Below are 25,687 nucleotides of genomic sequence, written 5' to 3'. Positions count from 1 at the left end.
ATAAAGACCACTTTTTGTTTTGCTTCAGTGAATTGTCAAAGAGATTTAGAAAGCCAGGGGATCTCATTATGGTAATACAGGTTAAATACTTTAAAAGCATATGGTGTTACCATCCTGAATGAAGCTGTCCCTGCTGGCTCCAGAAAGCAGACAATAGGCCAGAAACACATCTCGTGTCTCTGGTCCACCAATGGGAACTGGGGATTATAAATCACCACAAGAAAACATCTCGTGCTATCTGGTATCAGGTAATGCCTTGTCTTTTCAATTACTATTTGACTCATCCTTTCCAGAGAGGAACAAGCTTTATCCATGTATTCCACTAGCCAAATGAAAACAGAGCTCTAGAGTTTCTTAGGGTCCATTCTTGTCTCAATAAAACAGATCTGTAAAGATGGATGACTATAGGATATACAGTACAACTCAAGCAGACATGTAGAGATGAGGAATGCTTCCAGAGAGATGCTTCCTCCCCATGGAAAAAAAAATCGACAAAAACCATCAGACACAAAATAAAAACATTTTGCTTTATCACAAAACTTTAAAGACTTGTAGATATGGTCAAAAGGCCCCATCTAATTCAGGGCTGACAGATTCTTCTCTAGGCGGTGCTGCTCATTACCACATATTTGCTAATTTTCTCCAGTAGAGAGCAGCCTCAGCATTGACCTTCCTAACTCCAAATGTCAGGTTTTTCCCCATGGGCACTGGAATAAATGTGTTGCCTCTTCTTGGAGCCCTAGACAATGACACAGTGTGGTCTACAAAGACCCTATTAGTAGTCCAAGCCTGACAGATGTTATCTAAGTTTTCAAAACATGTCCTAGGCTACTGCTTTTTCAAGTGGTAAGTTGATTTGTGAGTTGCAGACAGGCAGCTGAAGCACTACAGTATTTTAAAGACAGCAGAAATTCTCAGAGATGCATCAATTTCTGAGGGCTTAAGACAAGCTCTAATCAATGATGGAGCCAATTACAAATTTACTGCCTTTAGTCCCTCTCCTTCACCAATCTGCTGGAGACTGCTGCTTCCAAAGTTAGCAGATGATGTCTCAGCCATTCCTCCCCTAATCTTTTTGCCTTCCAAACCCTAAAGAAAAGTAGATTTAATTCATTTGGTGCACTATCAGGGCAGTAACATCTGGCAAGTGTGTGAGAGAACGACAGGAGATGATAACTTCTTATCACAGAAAGATTTGGCACTGCATCTTTATTGGGTCTCTCAATTTTATTTCCTCTTTTAACACCAAAACAGAGAAATTAGAGAGGGAGGGAAGGAAGGAGGGAAGGAAGGAAGGCAGGAAGGCAGGAAAATAGGAAGTAAAATAGGAAGGAAAAGAAATAAGACTAGAATTTTCTTCAGCACCAGGTTCTGGAGGTGGCTGAAGACAGTTCCTTGTTTGTGTTTCTTTGTGGTTTTCTCTATAAATTCCTTTATAATGTATAAATGCATAAAAATATATTTAAAACAAAATCTTTCCTTTACAGACATGTTTAGAGGATTTAGTGAGCGACTACCTACAGCTATCTACAGATTTTTCTCTTTCACAGCTTCCTGAAGGATACTGGAATACCTCAAAATTCCAGCCCTTCCTAACCTCCCTGCCACCTCTGTATATGCTTAAAGTCAACCCACAAAGTTGACTGAAACAGAGATGTACCTACCTTCTCCAGGAGACAAGCTAGAAACTTTTGTTTGATATGGTTGTTGTTTTTTTTAATAATCAGATCTATTTCCTTGCAATATTTGCTCCTTCTGATTTTCCTTTTTCCCACTCATTGGGATGTTATCTGATCATGCCTGTTGACATTTTAATATCTTGTATTGTTTGCCTCCATCTCTCTAACTCTACTTGCCTTGTTTACCTGTTAAGTTCATGGCCCTGGAGAACTACTGCTATCTTTCCTTTTGCTACTCATGCATCTTTTTGCTTCACTAAGCCTTGTGAATGGAGACTTTGACAGAATAAATACCCCTTCCCTAATGCTACTCTCCTGCTCACTGCAACTCTAGTCTTCTGCTAGAGTAACTGACTCATAACTCATGCATTTTACTGACTGAACACCCTACTTGCTACTCACTACTCTAATGCTTAAATCACAGCCACCTGCTATTCACCAGATCTTCTTTTCACATTACCAAAACTGCAGTCTCTTTTCCCAACTCCTTTCATTTTCCACACTGACTCACACCTCTACTTGCTTGGTAGTCTCATCCCTTTTAAAGGTTTCCACCCATTCTAATAATTCCTTACTCAAATCCATTTTCCATGTCCACAGTTCTCCTGCTTCCCTATGAATTTTAGTTCCATCTCATTAATCCCCAGCTCTCCACATGGTACAAGAGGACCTCTTACTGTGTTTGGTAGCAATACTTTTCCAGCATTACCTGCTGGTCCCCATCTCATGGCAAATGCTACAGCAGGGAGCTGATATGCTATTGCACTGTAAGCATCTAACAGAACAAAGTGCCAAGCCACAGTAGAAAACTGTAATCAATAATGTACACATCACAACATTTGCTAAGTGGTTTCAGACCTTTCACAAGGAAACATGCTATTCTGTATTAAAAATGTGGTTGAGCAGCCAGAACAGTACAGTATGTATGTAAAGGGTACCTTTGGTTTTCTCCTTCTGTTCTCATAAAAAAATTTAAAACAGTAATTTGTACCTGCTCAAATAGATATTCAGTAAGAATGATCCAATGGTTCTTCTGTACTATTTTACATGCTCATTTGCAGAAACCTTCCATTGCATATTTTATAAATGAAAAATAACATTTATTTGGAAGCAACAGAAAGGAGAGTCTGTACATAAGAATTGAGATTCTGTACATAAGCTTCTACACAAAAGGTCTTTAGCACAGATGGGCACATTCTAAATATACTTTAGATGGATGATATGTCACGTTAGAACAGACAAGGTTGAAGAGATGTCTGCAGGGACACAGCCCCAGGAAAAAGTAGGGATTAGCTTGTCAATAAAGATGTAAACAGACTGCTCTGAGGCAGCCTCATTTCTGACATTAGAGAATCTTAAATGGTTTGTTGGCGAAGAGCTTGTGCAAAAACTGGGGCAGGCTGTCAGCACCAAAATCTATTAATTCCAGTTTTTCAGAAGTTACTGCCTGTCAGGCAAAGACTCTATAACATTATAGGGTTAAAAAACCCTATACATGCTCTATGCTGTACATAAGCATACAACAGTAAACCCAAATGTAATTCATTAGAGAAAGTTATATCTGATATTGTAAAAAGCAGGCTTAGCTAAATATAGACATCATGTGAATATCAACTACATTTATAGGAGACCGTATCTTCAAATAGGTCTATGAGCAGCATGTGCATTTATCTCAGCTCCTAGAACTTCTGTAACGAACTGGTATAATGGACTCAACGTTCAAAAGCAACTGTATCTTTAAAAGGCAGGCCTTGCTTTTTTGAATGAAAATAATCTGCTCTTTAGGTATTATGTGAAACACTGTGGTACATAACCATTTAGAGAAGCATAATAAGCAAAGCAGCTATATAAGGAAATGCTGCTTAGAGTCTGCCAAGTGTTAAATCCCACTGAACAAACACTGGGGTGGTGCATATGGGCAGAAGACAATTAATGCCATGATGTAACTCCACCATTCCCTTGCTATAATTTGGTAAGCAGTATCTCTATTCACCTGGCCTTCCCAAGTTCTGCTCTGCTCTTAAAATACCAAAAGCCATATTACACACTATTTCACTGCTGAATAGCTATGGTAAAACAAACCTTATTAGCATTAGTTGACCCAATGATATAGATCATAATCATTATCATGACAGCACCTCTTTCTTTATCAAGAACATCCTTCTGCTACCAAGACTACCAACCTACTAAATAAAAGAATCATAGAATAGTTAGGGTTGTGAGGGACCTTAAATCATTGAATCATAGAATTTCTCCTCCTTGCCCCAAAATTTAACAGAACTGGCAAGAGGTGTTATCTCTCTTCCTATTTTACCAGGAGGAAAAACGTATGAGTCCAAATTAAAGGCAAACTATTATTTAATATACTAGCACCAATTTCTGCAATGTTTTCAACCTGTCAGTGATGTTCATTCCTGAGAACATACACTCTTCATATGGACTGTAAAACTGCAAAAAACAGAGAATCAGCCTGCATATAGATGTGCAGTTGAGTTTTGTATTTTGTGTCTCTAAATATAACTGAGGAGCATTTTCAAAGATATCCTTTTCAATAATTATATCTTACCTGCATTATCAGTTGTGAACATAGGTATTCTTCAATGTTTGCTGTTTGATACACCTTTGCCATAACTATTGTTTTTTCCAAAGGCTCTCATGCTTTCTCCAGTCTCTGGCTGTAATCTTACATTCGGGACAGTAAAAATAGAAGACACTGTAAAAAAAGAGTGTCAGTTCAGAAGCTTTGATTTCTTTTTGCAGTAAAAGCAGTAATTTAAAAATACTTAATATACATGGCAAACACAACACATTAAATACATATGCCACCTATTTCTGCAAGTAAGCACAAAGTAAGTAAGTAGAAATTCTGAATGGAAAGAAGCTGAATGCATTATGATGGAAATTGTACAGTGCAAATATTCTTAGTGGCATGCATCTTCAAAAAAACCTGTTTCCAGATTGTGTATGTTTATTTGTCCTCTACATCACCATACAAAAAACACCTTCTACTTTCAAATTTCTGCTGAGAGAACTTAGAAATAAGAAGATAAAACATGCAGCAAGGTTTTTCAATAATTTGATATCACATATTACATCCTCAGAATCTTGATATCAGTAGAACCGAACTACCTTGTTGGACTTTTCTTTTTTTTAATTACTAAAGACAACTAGCTCCTTGAAAATATCCCAACAACTCAAAAATCTTTTATGTGAAGCAATCCCCTTTTGCATGAGCTAGAAAAACCTTGACGACTTCCATGTCCCAGGCAACAAGTTATTAGGAGACATGATGATAATAATCACAGGAATCATAATGAAAATGGTTAAGATCTAACATATTAATAATATGAAAACTCATTTTACTTAGGATGCCTCAGTCTGATGGGGAAAAATCAATGACTTTCAATACTTCCTGAAAACAAACCTCCATGTAACAATATCCTCACGAGAGCTGCCACTGCATGATTCCATAAGAAAATGTGAGAGAACTAATCAGGGCCATAAGAGTTTTCTTTTTTGCACTAACAACTGGCATATCTATAAGTTTTTGGAACTACTTTTTCATCTATATGTCTTTAAAAGACCTGGGTATTGCTTTATGCACAGACCTTTGCACTTCAGTTTGACATCTCAACTTTGCATTTCTTATTCTGCTATCCTCGATAACACACATTGCTTAGAGCAGATATTTTATGCAAATAAATTAATATGAGATCTCAAATATAAAAGTAGAAAAGTGGGAGGACTGATCTTTTTTTTTAAATAGAAAATAACAAGTACACATATTTAGTAAAAAGGATTATTCTGTGGATTACTGCTCAATTTTCAGATGAATGAAAGCTATGCTTCATCATAAATTGCACTGTATTCCTAGACAAGGTGTTTTTAGTAGAACTGCACTACACTTACCTTTTTAATGTATTATTTTCAAAAATTGAACGTGTCTACCTTTTAGAGATTATCTGGGAACTGAGCTTCCAACCCAACTGAAATTATGCCTTGACTTGAAACTAAACCAAGTAAAAAAGCAAAATTGTGCTTCTCACATAAACTAACTTTGAATATATTTTTAAAATAAACCCCATTAAAAAAATTATACTGTAAAATATTACATAGAATACAAATACATAGTACTAATGGTCAAAACCAGAACAGAAAGTCAAATGCTTCATTTTTACTTTTTTAGTGTAGGCAGTCACCATACTTCCATGAAATACTGTGATTCCAAGGAAACAATTTTCTGATGGAAAATCATTTGGCTGATTCATCCCGTTTGCTTTTCTACCCATATATGAGTCTTTCTGTCGTTTTAAGTGCTAAATCCCCAAATTTACAATTCAGCATCAGGACCAAATTGGACAAAGTATATTCCATGATGAATACTATTCACTACAGAGATTTGCAAAATCACGGTGGTGTCCAAATTAGAAAGCAGTAATTTTTTTGTACATAAAAACTCAGTATGTTTATAACTATATTTAATTAACTGTCAATAGTGTTTCTTGATGCAAAATATTAGCACAGAGAGCTAGAATCACAAAAACTGGTAATTTCACTACACAGTAAACATTTTCCCAACTCTCCGAAGTAAATGACTTCTTTGTTTTGTAAATATGTTTACAAGTATATCCAAGCCATACTAAATAGAAATGATTGTAGTATTTGATACTAGGATTGTCCTTTCTTGCATCTGGATTTATGCTTCATAATGATTATCTACTAGACACAGAAATAGTCTTTCTGTAACTCAAAATTTTACTGGAGGCATTTAGAAGAACCTTGCTTTAAAATATAATGATTTTTCATCTTTATTCTCCCCCCTTCAAAAGGTTTCACTGCTCCTGATGTTTAACGTTATGCAAAGACGTGTTTCTGCCAATGAATATCGCCTTATGGTTATGCTTCTGCAAATAACCTGCTGTGAGCTGATAAAAGGATTAATGCAGCCAAAATTCTTAATCTGTGAAATTACAAATTAAATTCTCATATTAAAAATACCACCCTGAGGTATTTTTTGTGGTTTTAATTCCCCTCTGGTGTTCTGCATACATTGTGCTTGTTAATGACTAGGACAAGACTGTCTCTGTTGGCAGCCTGCTGCAGAGTGATAATGTGTAGGCATTTACTTCACTGATAGAACTGGATTTAACCACTGACTGATAAACTAAGTGGCAAGTGGGTAATAAGTCCATATTAACAGAAAAGTACTACTGCAGAATTCAGAATTCAAAATCCTGGCTAGACTAAATCACACAGTCATAAGGATTGAGATGTCACCACTGCAGAGTGATTATTGTTTTCCATTTAGTTGAAATAGGATAAATGAACTGGCATTCTTGATGTTTCATCAGTCCTGAAGAAAAGAATCTCTTTGCATCAGTTTCTGCAAAAGCAGACTTTCAACAGCAGCCACCTAAATTTACACTGAACACAAATTTTCTGCTTATCAAGTACCACAGTCAGCAATCTGAGTGGTGGGTCACCATGGCAGAGGAGGAAACTGGGAATCTTTTGGGAGAGCAAGAACACAGTCTACAACAGTGATGGACAGAAATTATTGGTGCTATTTTGGTTTTAATGTTCATATTCTACAAATGGGAGAGTGCTCTGAAGAGGAGAGCTGGGAGTAGAGTACTTGGACAGCCAAGCCACAGAACCAGCTCAAAATGGGACTACTACAGCTGTAGAGGATTGAAAATATAAACTTCAGGAAGACAAAAGTTTTAGTACACTGCTGTAAACAGATTCTATTGTAGATGACTATTCAAAAAGATAACTTAGTTTTTAGAAGCAAACTTTTAATCAGCCGTAGTTACACACACATTATTGCATCTCTGAACTTTCCACCTTGAGGTACTGGATTTAGATCTTTTGTTAATGGATGCAAGTTTGAAAACAAGAGAACATAGAGTGCTGTAATGAAACCATGCATCTCTTCACCATCTGAGTTAAACCAAAATGCTGACTGCTATTCCCTTGTGAAGCCTTTTTTTTAATAACAGAAACTTCTCTGAATAAAATTATAATTCAGGATACATTTTTTTCCCTACGATAAATAGTTGTGTGCTTTTAACACTGAAAAACAAGATGCAGACATATGATAGAAGTGATTTTAAATTACTAAAAAGATAATTGACAGCATACACGATGACAGGAACATTTCTGCCAAGTCAACTGGAATGCATTCTGTTTAATAAAAGAAGCAAAAGGATGTATGTAAATAGTGAAAGCATTCTTAGTTAAGAACATCATCTGCCATCCTCTTCGTACACAGTCTAATTCAGCAAATTAACTGATTGTTTACTTTGTGTTTCCCAGACTTCTGAATGCCAAGTCCTTTCTTAAAGGTTACTGTTATAACACTTAGAGATTCTGTGAATCAAACGCAGCTGGATTTTTATCCTGTGTGCTGCAGCTAGTTAAGAAGTACTGTATGTTATAAGTGAAAAGCACTAAATATGTAAATTGCATTTTTCCTTTTGCTTTATGACAATTCAGAGAATTCTATTGGCTCCACACATAATCAAATACAAAGATAGCAGGCTGCAGACTGCAGAACTGAGATAGCAAAAAAAAAAAAAAATCCATTTTGTCCTGTGTCAAGCTAACTATGTAATTTCAATCTACACAATTGCAGTCACGTATTTTGTGTGTGGCTGTGTGTGTCCATGAAGCTGCCTGTATGTGAGGGTTAACATTCACACATGCATTTGTCTGAGCCAGAATCTTTGTTTCTAACAGATTTGGAGGTGATTATACTCACTATCGGTTAACTCCCATAGCCGTGGGGGCAGATCACTGAAGTACTCATGGCTCAGAGCTGCCTGTGCTGACAATCTGTTCTTTGGGAAACACTGGAGTAGTTTGGAGGCTAGATCTTCTGCATGGTTCACACAGCTCAGCCTGAAACACAAACAAGGTTTTCTCTGAAAAACAGTATCATTATTCTGTTTACTAATTCCATCTCCAGTCAGCAGAGCTGAAACACCAAGTCTTAACAGCCAGAAGCACTACCAGGAAAATGATTCCTCAGGGATAAGGCTAGGGAGTTGATTAATTATTTCTGTATTGACAGCTCAAAATTCATACAAATTTGACAACTACAGAGCATATAAAATACCATATCACATATGCTCTGCCTACTATGCTAAAGCATCATGAGCAGCAGCACCTTGAAAGCAACTGTTTTGATACTTCCATTTGCATTTTATTGAGCATACTGACAAACTGAAAATTTACAGTGCTGGAAACAAATGCTTATTACCATGTAAACACATGAAATCCAAGCTTAAAATAACAGCAACATTCACACAACTTTGAGAAGTATCACATTTTAAAAACCAGTGATGCTTAACATGCAACACATTCATCATGTTTCACAAAGACATTTGTCTTTCAGGAAGTACTGACATTTTACTTGTTCATATATTTATATGGCAGGGAATTGACTCTTCATTAAGTGTTAATCCAATGCAAACATTAAATTTAAGTGAGTTATCTTTTTTGAGTTTCCTACAGAAACTGAGAAAGCTTACTGTTTCACTGGAAGCCAAATCCTTGGGAATATTATGAGAAAATATAACATAAAAGTAATAGACATGAAGTGGAGACAGGAAAATGGTAATCAGCAAGATGTGGCCTGGGTCTAGTAACCTATAGCTGAGTCCTAAATTTCCAAAGTCACCAAACTTACTGGAATATGCAGTCAAAAAAATACATGCTGAATCTTGTTGACATCATGTTGCTATTATTACTGGGAAACTTAATAAATTCAACCATGCCTTTGTTCAGTAAAGGTCTCTCATTGGGTAAATGCCAAAGTTTATAAAAGGTTTTTTCAATGCACTGGTTTCCTAAAACCAGTAGATAATAGACTGCAGTACAAAATGACTCAGCATTTGAAAAAGATTATATTATCCTCTAAAATCAATAATCCCACAATATGTTTCATGCAAATATTCCGTTTTTTTCAGCTCAAGCTGACTTTCCAGAAAAAAACTGAAGAAGATGGATTAAACAGCATTACTTTTTTATTGGGCTGACACGGCATGATTTATATGAATCAGTATAGGTACAGGTGAAAACTGTCTCTTCAACAAAGAACAGACAACACTGAAAACACTAAATAAAAAGGTTACTACATTGAGAAATTTAAGTTACAAATGTCATAGACACAACTTTTTGTCCATGTTCATACCATAGTCAGTGTGAAAAATAAAAAAAAAATTTAGATATTAATTTTAAAGAAAAAAATTAATGGTCTAAAGCATCTATTCTAAATTATATACTGGCATATGTATGATATGCTGATATCTACAATCATTCAAAAAATATGCCACTGGCTGTCTTTTTAATTTCTAGCAACTGTATGCTAGATGGAAATTTGAATACTGTGCCTATCTGATCACTTCTTGAGAACTGGCAGGATTTATGTCCAGAAAGTACCCAGGGATGAATTTCTTAGGAGTGCTGAGCACTTTAAGACATTGTATCTCATCACCCATAATCTTACTGAATTCCCAGGATTAGATTTCAGAATTGCTATTTCAGGTTAAACTGATGCTGGACTGCAGTGTTTCTGATGGGCATATTTTTCTCTCTTTTCATTTTCAGTTTTTGTGATAAAAGAAAAACACTTTGAATGAAAGACTCATTGCTTATAAATTACATCACAAATTAGAATAATTCCAGACTATTTAAACTACCAGATTGTTGAAAATGTTCAGTAAACTTTTGTAATTTCATTACAGAACACAGCAAAATACCAAGACAAAAAGGTTATTATTAACAAAGAAAAGGAGGGGCAAATATTCAAGGATAATTGGTATTAGTTCTTCTACACATCCCAAATTTCCATGGAATGGTGATTATACTGAGTCTGTGAGGCCTGAGTCCTAATCCCCTCTGCACCAATTAATCGTTCAGAGATTCTGTCAAACCATTTCACCAAGGTAATTTTTCCCCACAGAGGTAGCTGCAAGCTTTTTAGGAACCATAGTAAACCTGCTCTGTCTTGAATGAGAACTACTGTGAATTCAGAAAAATGCAGGCATTGAAGTAGTGAAATATTACTCTCAAGTGTAAGAATTACACCATTCCTTAGATGATCCATACATATAATAGAGATGTTAATTAGGTAAGGTAAAGCAAAGCAAAGGAAAATAACATTCAAACATCAACAAATTCTGACTTGCAGGTGAGATCATGGATGACATCTGTAGTTCTTCAAATCGAGTGAGGCTGACATTTTGACTGCATTAATGGTCACCAGTGTACCTGGTACACTGCTAAGATCTTTTTTGCAAGAAATTCACAAAAACTAATTTAAATTGCAACTAATGCAAATTTTGAATAGGAAGTGTTTATAAAGTCAGTCACCTTCCCAGTTTAGACACAAAAAAGATACATATTTACTGAAATCAGTTGAGAAATCAAAGATAAACATCAAATAATCAGCAGATTATTAATTAATATAAAATTTTAAAAATATTTAAGGCTGCAAAATAATCACATCAACTAATTAAATAATTATGAATAAATCAGTCACAATTAGAACCAGTTCTATAATTAATAAAGAGAAAGAAGACTATTCATTGCACAGTCTGCAAAAATAGTTCAATCTGCTATAATTACTAAACCTGTCTGTCCTGATCACATTCCAAGTAGTGCTGGAGGTGTGGAGTTGGTGTTAGTTGTTTGTCAGTGCTTTGAAGATTTTAGTTGCTACATTATTAGTATTATGTTTCCAAGCATTTACAGATTTCAAACTCAGAAGGGACCATAATGATCAAGTGTCATCTCTTGTGTCACACAGGCCAAAGATCATCTGAGTAACTCGTGGATCAAATCACCACTTTCCCCTAGCTCAGCTGTATCTTTAAAGGTCTACATTAAAATTCTAATTTTGTTTATGGAGCTTTGCACAGCAATGAAAAAAATTTTTCTCCAAAACTCATGTCTTCTGCAAAGGTCACTTCTGGCAATCAGTGGCACTGCAAACAGCACATGCATGTGAGCTCCTGAGGTTGTCAGTATTGAAAACTGATGCCTCAGTGGAATGCATGACTAATTTTGCTCCTTTGTTTAAAGACAAGCTATTCTTTACTTATGAAAAATGTACTGTATGATCATGTATTAAAATTACATCTGCCACATCAGAATTGTTTGGAAAACTCTATTTAGTGCAGAACTTCTGTGGTCGGAACATTGGAACGATTGATTTGTTTCTTTTTTTTTTGCGAATATTCTCTTTAAAATAGCCTCCTTAAAACATTAACCATTTGTCTAATTTAAGTTTGATTCTTCAATAGAGACAAAGGCTAAATTTTGTGATGGGGTTCAGTAGCTAAATACCCAATAAAGAAGTTAACAAAAAGAACTGAAGAAATAAAAAATTCATTTTTAAACACACCTCTTTCAGTACGAGACAGGATGGAATTTCATACAATATGGCTTTGTGTCTAAAACATAATAGCATGTTTTGTCTCACAGCAGTTGGGCCATATAGGAACTTGGCATGCATGATATGGCAAGTCTCAATATTCACGCTTCACTTACTGTCACACTAATCACCAAGGAACAGTTACTGGCCATGACAGCATACATACTTTCAGAAAATGTGGTGTACAGGAGAATACAGATAAACCTTTGGCTATATGTAGATATTGTTTTGAGAAATACTGGGAATATTTTTACACACCTACTCTGATGACATTTGTGAAACACATTGATTTTCAATTTAATCCTAGATGCTATATAGCCTTAATTCAAGAAAAAACGAACATCATATGAACCTGTCTCACTTGAAATAAATATGAATCTGACTAGACTTGAGCAGCTGTAAATCTCATTGGATTACAAGAACTTGATTTAATTTCAGAAAACAGGCTTAAATGTCTTTCTACTGCAGAGAAAGGTCAGTATTTGGTCAAGCAGAACATGACTAAGATCACTGAAGTTTGGTTTAAGCTCTTAAGAAAAAAAAAGTTTGGGGCATGTGCAGTGAACTTCTGAACTTGGGGTGATTTGCTTTTAAATGCAGTGAAGAAGGCAGTTCAAATTCACATTAATAATTTAGACAAATGGGCATTAAAGCAAATGCAGATAATATGCTGTCTATATGTTCCTAGCGGCATGAGGTAAATACTTCCCAAAGCAAAATGGTTTACTGCACACGTTTTCCATGTGAAGATATGATTCTTGCAGTGTGTCATGAATTCATTTCTCAACTGGCATTTACAGCAAGGCCTAGAGGAGTGAGGTACCTATTTCAGTTTGGAAATTTCAACTGTTTCTTTTTTCTAAGCAAGCTCCTGAAACCTGAAGTGCTGAAAGACAAAGCCACAGTTAACCTGAACAATCACACCATTTGGCAGAGCTTAAAGTTGAATGAATGAAGAGAAGTAATAAATTGGTGTGAATGAGGCAGGCAACCCTCGCAGCTCATTTTGCAGAGGATGCTCTGGACCCCTCAACAACAGGGCTCCTGTACAGTCCCTGTGCTACCTCACCTCCCAGCACACTGCCACAATGGTTGTATTCCCCATTTTCACCCAACTCTGCTAGGGGACAGCAGCCTTTTCCCCTCATCCCAGGCTTTAGCCTCTCCCGAGTTCTGTACAAAACTCTGCAACATCATACACTGGAGTTAATACTTCCTTTGCAAATGCATTCATTGCCTTCTAACCAGCTGATACAGAAATGCCCACGTGTGCCTTGATAGTTTATACCTCTGAATATAGGCATGATCCTAGTAGCAGCAGCTATGTGAAACACAAATCAGAGCAGGGCCTACCTGAACAGCATTTCCTTTTTACGAGCCCCAGCAGCCTCTTCTGTTGTTACCACCATGCAGAGAACACCTACTGTCTTCAAAGCCCTGACGTGCCAGCTCCAGCGTGCAGCAGCCGCTTCCCTACGTGCCTGGTGTGCCTCCACGGAGCTTTTGTAGAGTTTATTTAGCCATCAAGAAACCACCACAACAAGTGAATGCAAGTTTTGATGCGAGGCTTTTAGCTTTTGATACAGATGAAGGCATAAAGGAGTACCTCAAGATAAGAATCTAACAGAGCAAAGATGTTACCGTTTTTTCAGTGTTTTACACAAAGGGTATTGAGGACTAAAACTGATGAACAAAGAGAGACAAAACTATTTGAAGGCTCACTGAAGCAGTGTTTTACTTGTTGCTGATCAATCACAAAATACAGAATTTGCTCTATAGCACAATACAGAGGTAGTTCAAGCCAAACTATAGATAAAATAATACAATCAAACAGAGCCAATGTGGCATGTCATTGTTGGGACTGTGCTCCACACCTGCATGGGGCTGCCACAGCAGTCCTGGGTTGTGTACATTCCTTAGAAAAGACGTGTCTCCAAACACCTGATATTGCTCTTCCCAAACTGAGATGCTGGCAACAGTTTAGATTCAGAAACACTGAGCTTGCTACACATGCAGGGTGGGAAAATGCAGTCTCCAGGCTCCCTAGGCCATCACTTTAATTGTGCTCTTCTAGCTCAGCACCCGAATAGAAGCAAGATTGCCAAACAGCACAACATCATGCTCTTGGATGAGCTAGGGTGGGACAAGGCCTGCACTGGCTATAACATGTGTAACATGTATAACATGGCTATACTGCTCCCAGTTTCTGTCCTTGCTCTGTGTTCCTGCACAACACTGCACACCACCATCTTCAGACCATCGTGATTTCCATGGTGGTGTATGAAACAATCTCTTTGTAATTTAAAAATTAGTTTGATGCCCTTTAATTATATTACCATATTACAGCATCAGAAGTCTTATCCACTGAAGTACTGAAAAGGTAGTCAAAATATTTACTATTACAATAAAAGCCATGACAACCAATGGTAAGTATTCACAGATATGGAACAGAGATAAAAATAACAGTGTCAGTGTTTGATTCCTTGGCATTGCTGTTAATGTCGACACAGCAGAGGTCAGAGCCCCATTTGGAAAGCTGTGGGGGTAAGTTCATTCAGTGCATTCCAGGAAGGTAATGATAACACTGGCCTGTCTGAACTAATTCTCACTTGACAGATGTACAGATGCCATGAGTTGGAATGAAGCCAAGATGAACAGCATTTCATGAAAAAAGGTGAGCATAACAAAGGTTCTAACAATATCAACAACTAGGTCTTCTTTTTTAATTAATATAGATTTAGCCCTAAGTATATAATGGCATTTACTTGGTAAATTTTTAAAATAATCTACTGACCCAGTAGGTAAACCAAAATTACAATTGCAGCCCCTGAATTCTCAGAACAGAGAATTAAGATGCTTAAACTGCTTCAGAGACTCAGTTTGGTCACACCTAAGCTAGACAATTAAGTGATCCAACCTCTGAAGGCAATTCACTTTTGACAATAGCCATTATGCTCAATTACAACTTGATCTTTTGTATGCGTCATCACCAAATGCAACTCAAGACAAACTTAGATATGAGCCTATTTCTCCCTGACTCTTTTGCACGAGATTTGATGTTTTAGCATCTGTTTCAGATGTATTACTGTGCTTCTTCAACAAAATTATGCTTGTGATTTCCAGCTTGGAAGGTCTGCTTAATAGAGGAAGCAGAACATTACCACCATTACAGAACACACCACTTTTAAAAACTGAATTTGGTTGATGTTTAAAGGCTAAGCTTAAGGAGAACCAGTAAATATTACAAGAGACCTAAAAGTATCCTGAGTTTTGTGAGAGCTACCCAGGGTAGCTCTTGCTCTGATTCCTCAGAATAAATATGCTGAGCTATGAAACCTTACAAAGAAACCCAGCACCAACTATTGAGAGCTTTGGGCAGGAAGACTGCTTAGTCTGCTCATTGACAATACTGCTGATATTTTTCCTACTTGTTTCTTCCATTTCTGATGCAGAGTAAGGTTTACATTTGATGCTTGGCATCTTTTTGCCAGAGTAACATATGCTGGAGCATCCAATGAAGCAAGAAGTATGGAGTCTATGTCACAGACACTAAGTGAAACAAAGTTTATTTAAACAGCAAACACACAATGTGTGTGCAGTGATAACACACCCTAAGCTATTGAGAATGTGGTGTTTTGTTCCTTAAATCCCAGGAATTCTGACATTGTGATGGTCTAGGCAGCATGACTGCTGGGTACAATGTTTTGCTACTGTTTAAAATCAGAACTAAGTCATAGAACTAAAAGACGACTACCTGAAATAATTCACATTATTTCACTTAGTTTTCAGCAGTTTCTGTTAGATACAGGTGTTTCCCAGTTAGATACAGGTATTTCCCAGAAAAAGTATTTCCTAAGAAATTTTAATTAGTAGATGCTTTACTATTTTGTGCCAGAAAAAATTTAGCAATTACTTCTTTTTGATTTTAGATGACACCACCAATCAACTATTTTAATTCTTTCAGCATCCCAATTAGCCCAGTATTAAAGATACTAATTATGGAAGACATAGAACATTACTTACACCACGACAGACCACTACTGAATATGCCAGATTTATGGTTTCCTGGAAGATCTTTGTTTGCTGTAAGTGCAATTAATGAAGAAAGACAACACAGTGGTGACATCTAATCAGAAGCTTTTGATTATTCTGAAATTTTTTAAAGGGCATGAATCTTCTGATCAAGGTGAATGTTTTTTTAAAGGCTGTATGTGTGCACCTCAGCAAGTTGAACAGAATAACCTTGGAAAATAAACAGAGCTAAAAATAATTACTAACACTCCAATCATTTTATGAGCTATTATTTCACCAGAAAATGGAGAAAATATAACTTTAATCCTGAAAAAAACTCTTCAAGGTTTATGTTCTCTATAAACCTTTCACTGAGAACTGAAAATATAAGTTAGCAATGCAATAAATGCCCTAACAAATATATCAGATTTTTCACTTAATGCTTTTTACAGGCTTAAACCAATCTGAGTGAAAGAAAATCACCTTTTACAGTCTGACTCTTAAAGGAAGAATGGCTTTCTGTTATGCTTTTTAAAATAAGGCATGGTGAATTTATATCAACTTCAGTGAATCTTGGGGCATGATAAAAGGAAGAAAATACAGCAGTGGAGTTAACATTCCATAGTGTTCTTTCTTTACATATTTATTTCCTCACTGGCTGGACATAAGCGAAAAAAAAAAAAAAAATAATAACCCCCCACCCCCCAACAGAGAAATAGCTGAAATAAACCTTTGGCACACAATGCAGTCAAAGCTCTGTGTTTTTCCTCATCCCACCCTGAATTGCTTCTCTCCAAATAAATCCATGCAAAAGATATTCTGTAGAATAAGAAAAAAAAACAAACTCTGAAATTCAAATTTGTCAAGTGGGTGCACCCATTAAGGAAGTAAACAAAGTCTTCCTTATTTTCCCTTATCCAGCTGTGTTTCTGGACCTATTACCTTTAGAAAACAATGAAAGACAGAACTAAACGCTAGTAACTAAACATTAATACTGCTCTATGAATCTCTACCCTCTTGTCTGATATTTTATCATCTTGGGTTTAAGAAGTTTTAATTTCATTCTAATGCAAATAAGAACTGGTTTGTTTGCTCAGTACTCCAACAGGAATTTGCTACAAGGTTGCAGCATGCAGGCAGTGCCCTGAGAAGGGTGACCTTGCTTTGGTCGGTGAAGCCAAAGATCATTTATCAGAGTTAACCTACAAATCTGTCTTGCTGGGGCCTCAGATCTGTCAACCACTTGGAAGCAGCTACTTGCCCTGTCCTCCCACTGCTGCCTAAAACATTGCATGGGTCTGATCTTTTCTATTACTGTATACCTCTCAGCTAATAAAACAGATTTTTGTGGCTATGGAACTAACAGGAGTACTTTGTATTTATTTATACAGCTCATTAAAGGCAGATAGAGATTTGGAGGCAGAGAGAATGCCCCAAGCCTGGAAAGCTCAGGAAGGCAGACCCCAGGCATATGCATGTATTTAACTTTATGCAGATGAGTTGCCTGGCTGAACCCAGTGAGACTGAGCAATTATGTAAAAGCAGGCATCCTGGTCTTTCTGCAACTACACTCCTAAGCTAAGACAGGAGAGGGAAATGATGCAGGACTAGTAACTACTGGGAGGGAGAGACTGAAATTGTTGTAATGAGAGCATATGGGCAATATATTCAAGCTATGTAGTCAAGAACAGTTAATTATGTATTATTATGTCTGTATTTAGATAGACTTACATCACATAGAACTAGCTGCAGCTCCCTGACCCTCAGGCACTTGGTCCATCACGAGAGAACACAGGCTAGGACACCCCATTCAAGCCAGCACTGTGGTGTAGAAATTGCCATTCGTTCTCCAGGTCCACTCTCCCGATTTAGCACACCGCTTTCTCTTTGCATTATTGGAGACTTTTCTAATGTGAACTTTAGGTCCTCTTTGAGTAGGGAGAACCAGTCACACTGAAAATTCAGTGTCTGACACCAAAGGCAGTAATACTTGTTAAGAGACAAAAATGCTTGTGTTAATGTATGAACTTGACTTTGAACTTGAACAGGGGAAAAAAGAACATAGGTTTCTTATGCAGGGACCACCATGAAAGGAGAAAACAGTGAACTCTCTATTATGCAATTTGGAGAAAATGTAACATTATTTTGCACTGTTTTTTTTTTTTAAAGGGGAACATTACATATCCACACATACCTGTATTGAAGTGTCCTTCTAAAAAGTTGCTTGAATTTCACATATGAGTTTATACTTTTTATCTATAAACACCTTGGAGGTGAATCAACAAGTCACAAACTCCATCTATTTTAGCTACCAATTACTGAAATACATGGATATGTGTGAGGATGTAGTGCTGACACTCAGAAATTGGCTTGCAGTAGGGAAGAACTCAACCCTGAACTATTTTTGCAAATCCTATCCTGTAAAAGTATCATGAAAGAGAGACAGCTAAGCAGGGAGTTACAGCTATTTAGGCATAAATCAGCATAGGTGATTTAAGAACTAAAATCAAATTTTTTATCTATAATAGTGACCACTAAAGGTCAGATTTCCCAAAGAGCCAGCTATCACTAAAAATTAACTGCCAGCAGAGCTCAGGCCACTTCTAACAACCCCCAAAAAACCCAGGTGGATTCTCCAAAGATATTGCACACATGAAATTGTGGAATCCATGGAGCTCTGGTCATGTCTGCTGTCATTGAATTGGATGGGCAGGTAAATAAACATCTGGGTCTCATTTTAGGGTATTAAATGAACATTAAGTTTTTGCAAAAGCAGGTATTTGAGGCTGACAGTCCTAGCAGACTCTAAACTGAGAACAAGAGCCTGGAGTCAAGGACCACAAACAACTGATAAATTCATTATCTGGGCATAAGCCCATCAGATTCCCAGAAGGGAAAGCAGCAGTTGAGAGTCTGCCTGAACTATCTAGGGGACATGAGAAGGCTTAAATATGAGAAAGGGATCACTGACATAAAAATAGGGAATATGAGCTTTGTGAAGAAAGAGAGGAAGAGGCAAAATTTTGGAGGATTTTGAAAAGGGTAAGAAGGGGCTCAAAAATGATGGCATAAAACAGCCAGTGTTGGGACGAGAATTGAACAATACTCAAAAACATAAATTGGATTTACTGGTTACTTGTTATATGATCTGAAAAAGGATGTTGATCCAGAGAGGACTTGAGAAGTCTATTATGATAATCAAGATCAGAGTCATAAAGTTGGTTAGGAAGACAAGAAAGTATCTTGGAAAAGCTGGAAAGAAAAAAAGGTAAAATGTATATATCATTCTGGATGTACAGGACAGGGATATTTCTTATTTTTCTCTTCCTAAGGCTTTAGGCCTAAGTGACAAAGAATCCTAGCAGAACAGTGCAAGTAGGGAGCTGGGAATATGCTCAGGTGGGCACAGGGGATAGTAAGAACCTCTCTGTTGTAGCCTTATTGCTGAGTTGAGCAGGGCTAGTGAAAGAGCCTGACTTCTCAACTACTGAGTTTCCACATCACCCCTGGATTATCTGGCCATGTCAGCAGCCTGCTCCAAACTCACTCCTGGACACAGTCCAGGGACCAACTACGTGCCAGGGACCATTCCCAAAATGCAGCAAGTTCTATGCTCCTACAAGCAAGGTATACCATACATTACACTAGAAAATACAATTCCTATGGTCTGCAACATGTGTCTTTATTCTGGAAATTTTGATTTAAAAACCTAAGGTTGAACAACCCCAAAATAATAACTGCACCTGCAGCTGCATGGGGACCACATAAAGCCCACAGGAGATGCATGCCCAAGTGTTGCTTAGCACAATTGTGGCCAAGGTCTGCCACATGGCCTCGGGGCCAGCAGACAGTCCCTGGCTCTGCTTTAGTTTGCAGTACAGACGTGGGCTGTAGCTGACAGAAAAATGATATTCACCAAACACTATCTGTCAACATCTCAGGAAAATTCATGCCCTCATGGTTGCTGAATAAAGTTTGACTCAAGGGCACTGTAAGGATCAAATATGAAAGAAATAAAAGGAACGTAACCATATTCTGCAAAAGTCATAATGCTGAAGGAAGCCCATAATGATCCAGAGCATGATTTTTTTTTTTTTATGTCAGGGTGGTGAAATTAGTTTGAGGCACACTAACAGTACATAGTAATAAACAGAACTTTAAAACTGCCATAAAATCTAACCAAAGAAGGCAATGCAAAAGTGATGGTCCATTCTTAACAGGCAGAGATGTCGGAGTGAAAAGCATAAATTTAACCTACTTTTACAAGATTTCCTTGCCAGAGACCACGGATATCCAAATATTCATACCACAGATATCCAAACAGTATCAATCTTTTAAAACTATTCTGTATTCCCAAACAATAGGGACAGAAAAGCAAACAATACATTCATAAAAATGTGACAGAAGTAAAAATTATACTTTTTCAATTTAAATTTTTCACAGTAGGATTCTGAGTTTATAAATCCAAGATGAAAAATTAGGTCCTTTATTCATTTGTATTTGCAGCCTCCTATTGCAGCAGTGTTCATAAAACAAACACAGCTGGCATCTTTATTATTTTATTCACTGAAGGATTTAGCTGGACAAACATCACAAAGATGGTGGCTGTTTTCATTGAATTTATGATCAAATATTCTCCAGCATAAGATCAACTCTGTTACATCAATTATTATGAGATGTGAATAATTTAACAGAAAGTTGTCTATTTGTAAATCAGATCTTAGGGATAGAAATTCAGCTGAGGTAGCAGCCAGTGGATATACACTGTATCACAGAATTTAAAAGGATGCAGGCTGTTTGTGAATCACATTTAGTGATAAACACTGCCATTTATATTTTGCTATCTAGTGAGCTGCTAGTTCAGGCAAACGATTTCAAAATTTTATTTTGAATTTTAATTAGATTAATCTTTATCAGAGAAGAATTTAACTTTACTGATGCTTTTCAAAATTACAAAATAGATTTCCTATAAAAGCTTGATTGAAAACAATAAACAAACTACCATCAACACCATATTTTGTGGTTTTTTTCCATAGATGTTCACCAGAGTCTGTTGTTCTGCCTAATGCCAGGAGAGCTATAATAATTTTAACGCAGAATGTGTGCCTTAGGATATGGGATTGACTCAGTGCCTGAAAGAAAAAGGTCAGTTCCCTTTGGAACCACTTGCCTCTTTGCCCTCCAGCAATGACAGGTGCACCAGCCCTGTGCTGAGGCTCGTTATTCACAGTGTGCTGCTGCAGATACATAATCTAACCTCTCTGATTTAATGCATCAGCAGGGTGAGTCTCCCATCTTCCCATTTTGACACGGGTCAAGCAGGCACTGAACACATACACACGATGACCTGCTTTGCAGCCAGCATCTTTCACAAATTCTCAAACAATAGCTTAAAACTTTCCTAGCTAGTTTATTTTAAAAAATCACTAAATCCAAGTATTAAACTGTTTGGCTAGTAAATAACTTAAAGTTAAAAATCACTGGTTTTCACCAGTCTCCTACAATGATTTGTGTTTCGGTGTCACGAATTTAAAAAAAAAGAAAACCTGCATGAAAAGGAAAAAAAAATTTCATTTCTCTGTACTATATGGCAGGCAAGATGTCAGAAATCTTTAGGCAGATACATGAGGCAACACAAACAAAAATGTAGGAAAGGAAGTGGTTAAGATCTTCTTGAATGAATTTTGAGAGACAGTCACAGGAGATGCTCATGAATGGCAGTACCTGAATACCTGTGATCTTGCCACAGAAAAAGTGGTGGTCAAAATTACACTAAAACCCCCACATGAAATCCTCATAAAAGTCAGTATGTGCCTAAGGCAAAGATAGTTTGCAATGTTTATATCACTGCAGAAATCCTAACTGTTGTCATAAGTCTCTGGCTGGCAACAGAGACCAACAGCATGAGTTTTGAGATTGGCTTAAGCCATCTGCACTGGTGACAAAACCCAGGAACATTATTCATATTTTTATACTTCTTTCCTGTCTGCAGCATCTCTCAAAAATACCTACATTTCTGAGATCCTAAGATGAGAATCAAGGGAGCTGTTCTATTAAAGAAAAATTATCTGTAATTTTGTAATAAACAGCAGAGGATAATATCAAACCACATAAGCCAAGAGCAGTTGCTTAGCACTAAGCACTTTTGAATGCCAACCCAGTTCTCAAGTTACCCATCATTTTCACTTTCCTTTTGGAAAAATCTTGCCTTTAATGGCTACATGCAAATAATGAGAGAGCAAGTAGTAAGGTTTACTTCCTTTATATTATTACCTTCATAGTATGTCTTTAATTCCTTAGACAAGCATTTTAAAAACATATCTCAGAGACTCAATTTTGTCAGCAATGTCATTATCTAGAGAAGAGAGATTTCAGCAGACAGGCCAACAGCACAGAGCTCAAGCAAGAGGGTAGAATTCAGAATGTGAAAATATAATGATGCCTGGTGCCTCTGATCAGAAAGTATTAGACTTCAAACCACGAAATGAACACAGACACCATGGCAGCATGTGAGTAACAGACTACCAAAAACATAATTCTGAGAAATTAATAAAACCTTGGCATGTAGAAATGCAAGGAGAAAGAACAACTGGAAACATCTGAAGAGCTGATCAGAAAGTACTCAAAAATGTTAATGAAGAACATACATTGAAAAAAAGTCATACCTAGAAACACCAAATAAACATGTCTATCTGATATACGTCTCAATATCCTAAGGAATTCTTAAGGAATTAGTGAGGATAGCAAACAAATGTAAGGCATCTTTTGTAAGTCTTTCCAGGAGTTCTACATAAGAATAGCCAGTTCTTTTTCTTCATTTCTTTTCATAGGCTTATTACTGCAGATATGTTATTGTAACATTATCTGATTTTGCTCTGCATTCTACAGTATGGTACCAGACTTAAAAAAATATATGCCCATACTTCCTTTCTGGTTTTCAAAAAGGAGAAGCTTGGCAAGTATCTGTTGGACACTGACACACAATATAGAAGAAAAGCACGGACAACAGAAACAAAAGACAATATGGACGCTAAATTCAATTTCAAAAGACATAAGACAAAATGACAATCAAAAGAAGAGGTGGCTAATGACTAAGACATCACATAAATTATTTTCTTAAAGTGGACTAAATAATTAGCGGAACAACAAATTATAACATTTGATGCAATTTCTATTAAAAAATCTTGCTCTGTGGACAAACTCTGCAGAGCTGGGATGTGATACACTATCTCAAAGACTGAAAGTGGCTGACAGACCATAAGCAAAGGGTAATGATGAGTGGCAATGTACTGAGTTGGAAGGGAAGTGTCCAGCTGTGTGCCAGAGGGATTAGCGTTAGTCACAGTTTTATTTAACATCTTTATTAATGACCTGGACTAAGGGATACCCTGCATACTCAATCAACTGTTAGATGACACTAAATTCTGAAATCACCACAAAAGACAAAGACATTAGTACAAAGAAACTAACAGTAGTGAGACATGTGGGCAGAAAATCCAAAAACAAGATAGAGCATAGAACACTAGAAACAATTATTTCCACAGAATAATAATCCCACATATGGATAGGTCCAGAGTTAACAATGCAAACAAACTTTAGTTCAATGCCAGATACTGAATTAAATGCTGCAGAAAAAAACAAAGAACATCCATATACATCAGGACTGTATTTTCACTGCTGTCATGGATGGGAAAAGGTACAGGGCAGTAACAATGTAATTTTAGTAATGAAGCAGCATAGAGTTATTAGTAATCTGAAACAAAAATGACAAAAGCTTTTGTGGTCCAGTTTAGAAGGCTTATTGGTATTTTTAACTGGGACAAGAGGATGTAACACAATGCCTAAAGCTTAGCAACACAAAAGACAAGGAATTTAGAATAAAGCAAAAATAAATCGACTGTCAGGATAAACATGGTATCAATGAGGTCTGTTAGGAATAGTCTTCCCCCTAAGTTTTAAAAGGTACAACATTATAGCACTTTGCGGTTGCTCCAATTTGAAAGAAAGCTTAGAATATAAATCAGAAAGGATTTTTCAGCTTGGCGAAAGGATGAACGGAGAAAGTGCAGCAATGTTTCCCAGCGCTTGGCTCCAACCAGCATCCCGCAATTCCGCACCCGAGCTGGCAATCCCCGCAGCGCGGAGCTGCGCGCACCCAAAGCAGCGCTACGCTGAACTACCAGCAAGCAGCTTCCACACACCCCCCCCCGAAATTGATTTATCATTAATTAAACTTAATTTTGCCATTTAAATCGTGATTAATAAACTCTCCCGCTAAGCGGAGAAATAAAGAACAAAAGGCGGCGCTGGGCTGCGGGCTCCCCCTGGCGCGGGCAGCGCGGCACTGCAGCGGCGGAGGGGGCAGGAGGGACACCGCCTTCTATCGCGGGCATGTCGCGACATGACTCCCCTGTTCATGGGAAACAGGGAAAAAAACCCGGAAAATACAAAATGTTTTTTGTTTCCAGCGCAGCGGTATCACTGCAGACCTTCAGGAGGCAGAGGCACCTTTATATGCCTGTTCACAAATACTTCTAAAAAATATTTTTATCGTGTGTCCAGTTTCCACCCCTGCTCCCCCAGCGTGATCCGTGGCCCCTCTTGGCCCCAGCACCCCAGTGATGTGCTCACAGTGCACACAGAGCACACAGCCAGCACACCTCTGCTCGGTACTGCCTGAAATCCTTATTGCTTCTGGGTTTATCCATCAGAAAGATTTCCCCAACCACAACACTAAAGCTTTTTGTTTCTATTGTGTTGGAGAGCTTGAGTATTCCTTCAGTGATCCTACCGACTATGTTACAATGAGCGATGCTGGTGACAGGACAGCAGGTGAAGGGATAAAAGTGGCAATTAGAGAAGAGCTTTTTCTTTAATCAAAGCCTAACTAAGGCAAAGATTCTCTTAAAAACCCAAACAACAGAATCCCAAACCAAAAATGCTTCCCAAGTCTCAGCTCTAAGCAATTCCATAGTCTGTGCCATGCGTGAAACGAAATATAGACTCAAGCTACATCGACTTGTCTCTATTCACTCACTCTGCTTTCTTCAGGAAGTTTTCACTGAATAACAGTCCCAAAATAGGCCAGTCCATCCTGGAATGCAACTTTTAAACACCCTGGCCTCAGAAAGGGAGGTCTCAAGTACAGAGGCCATCTTGTTAAAGGAAGAAATCCTCAGCAGTGGGACTGCTTGTGAGAATAAAGTGTTATTTATATAATAAATACAGCCATGTTGGGGAATTACAAAGTAGTAGTCCTATTTATGCAGAGCAGAATTTGTTTTCAACTGCACCTTTTCTTTCCAACCTAATTTCTCACAATACAATCCATTATGACAGAAGGGTCTGAAAAAGCTTTTTATATCCTACCAAATATACACAAGGATAATTAGTTCTCTTTTGTTATTCTTCTGTAAGGGTTTATTATTGTGGAGAAGCTTTTGCAAATTGAAAGAGGTTGCATTGCATTCTGGAGGCAGAGCTCTTCTTGGTTTTTATTGTGTAGGGATAATTGAACAGAAAAGTTCAGGAAAAAAAGTGAAAATATAATTCATTA

At 37.3% G+C, this 25,687-nt stretch overlaps 1 protein-coding gene across 15 annotated transcripts in view; it reads right to left on the bottom strand.

The window, feature by feature from the left end:
* The window catches only part of CDK14 (cyclin dependent kinase 14), a 405,136-nt gene that overhangs the window by 153,647 nt on the left and 225,802 nt on the right, over positions 1 to 25,687 (bottom strand). For all 15 annotated transcript variants that reach the window (XM_088161472.1, XM_088161466.1, XM_088161458.1 and 12 more), the window contains 2 exons: positions 8,443 to 8,582; positions 4,246 to 4,392 (listed from right to left, as the gene is read on the bottom strand). In XM_088161472.1, the coding sequence (XP_088017598.1) occupies positions 4,277 to 4,392; positions 8,443 to 8,582 (256 nt within the window). In that variant the 3' untranslated portion in view covers positions 4,246 to 4,276. The remainder of the gene's footprint in view (positions 1 to 4,245; positions 4,393 to 8,442; positions 8,583 to 25,687) is intronic.

The sequence above is a fragment of the Sturnus vulgaris genome, chromosome 1, assembly GCF_052056855.1.
Source record: "Sturnus vulgaris isolate bStuVul1 chromosome 1, bStuVul1.hap1, whole genome shotgun sequence".
Lineage (NCBI taxonomy): Eukaryota > Metazoa > Chordata > Aves > Passeriformes > Sturnidae > Sturnus > Sturnus vulgaris.
This window is presented reverse-complemented; position numbering and strand designations above follow the sequence as displayed.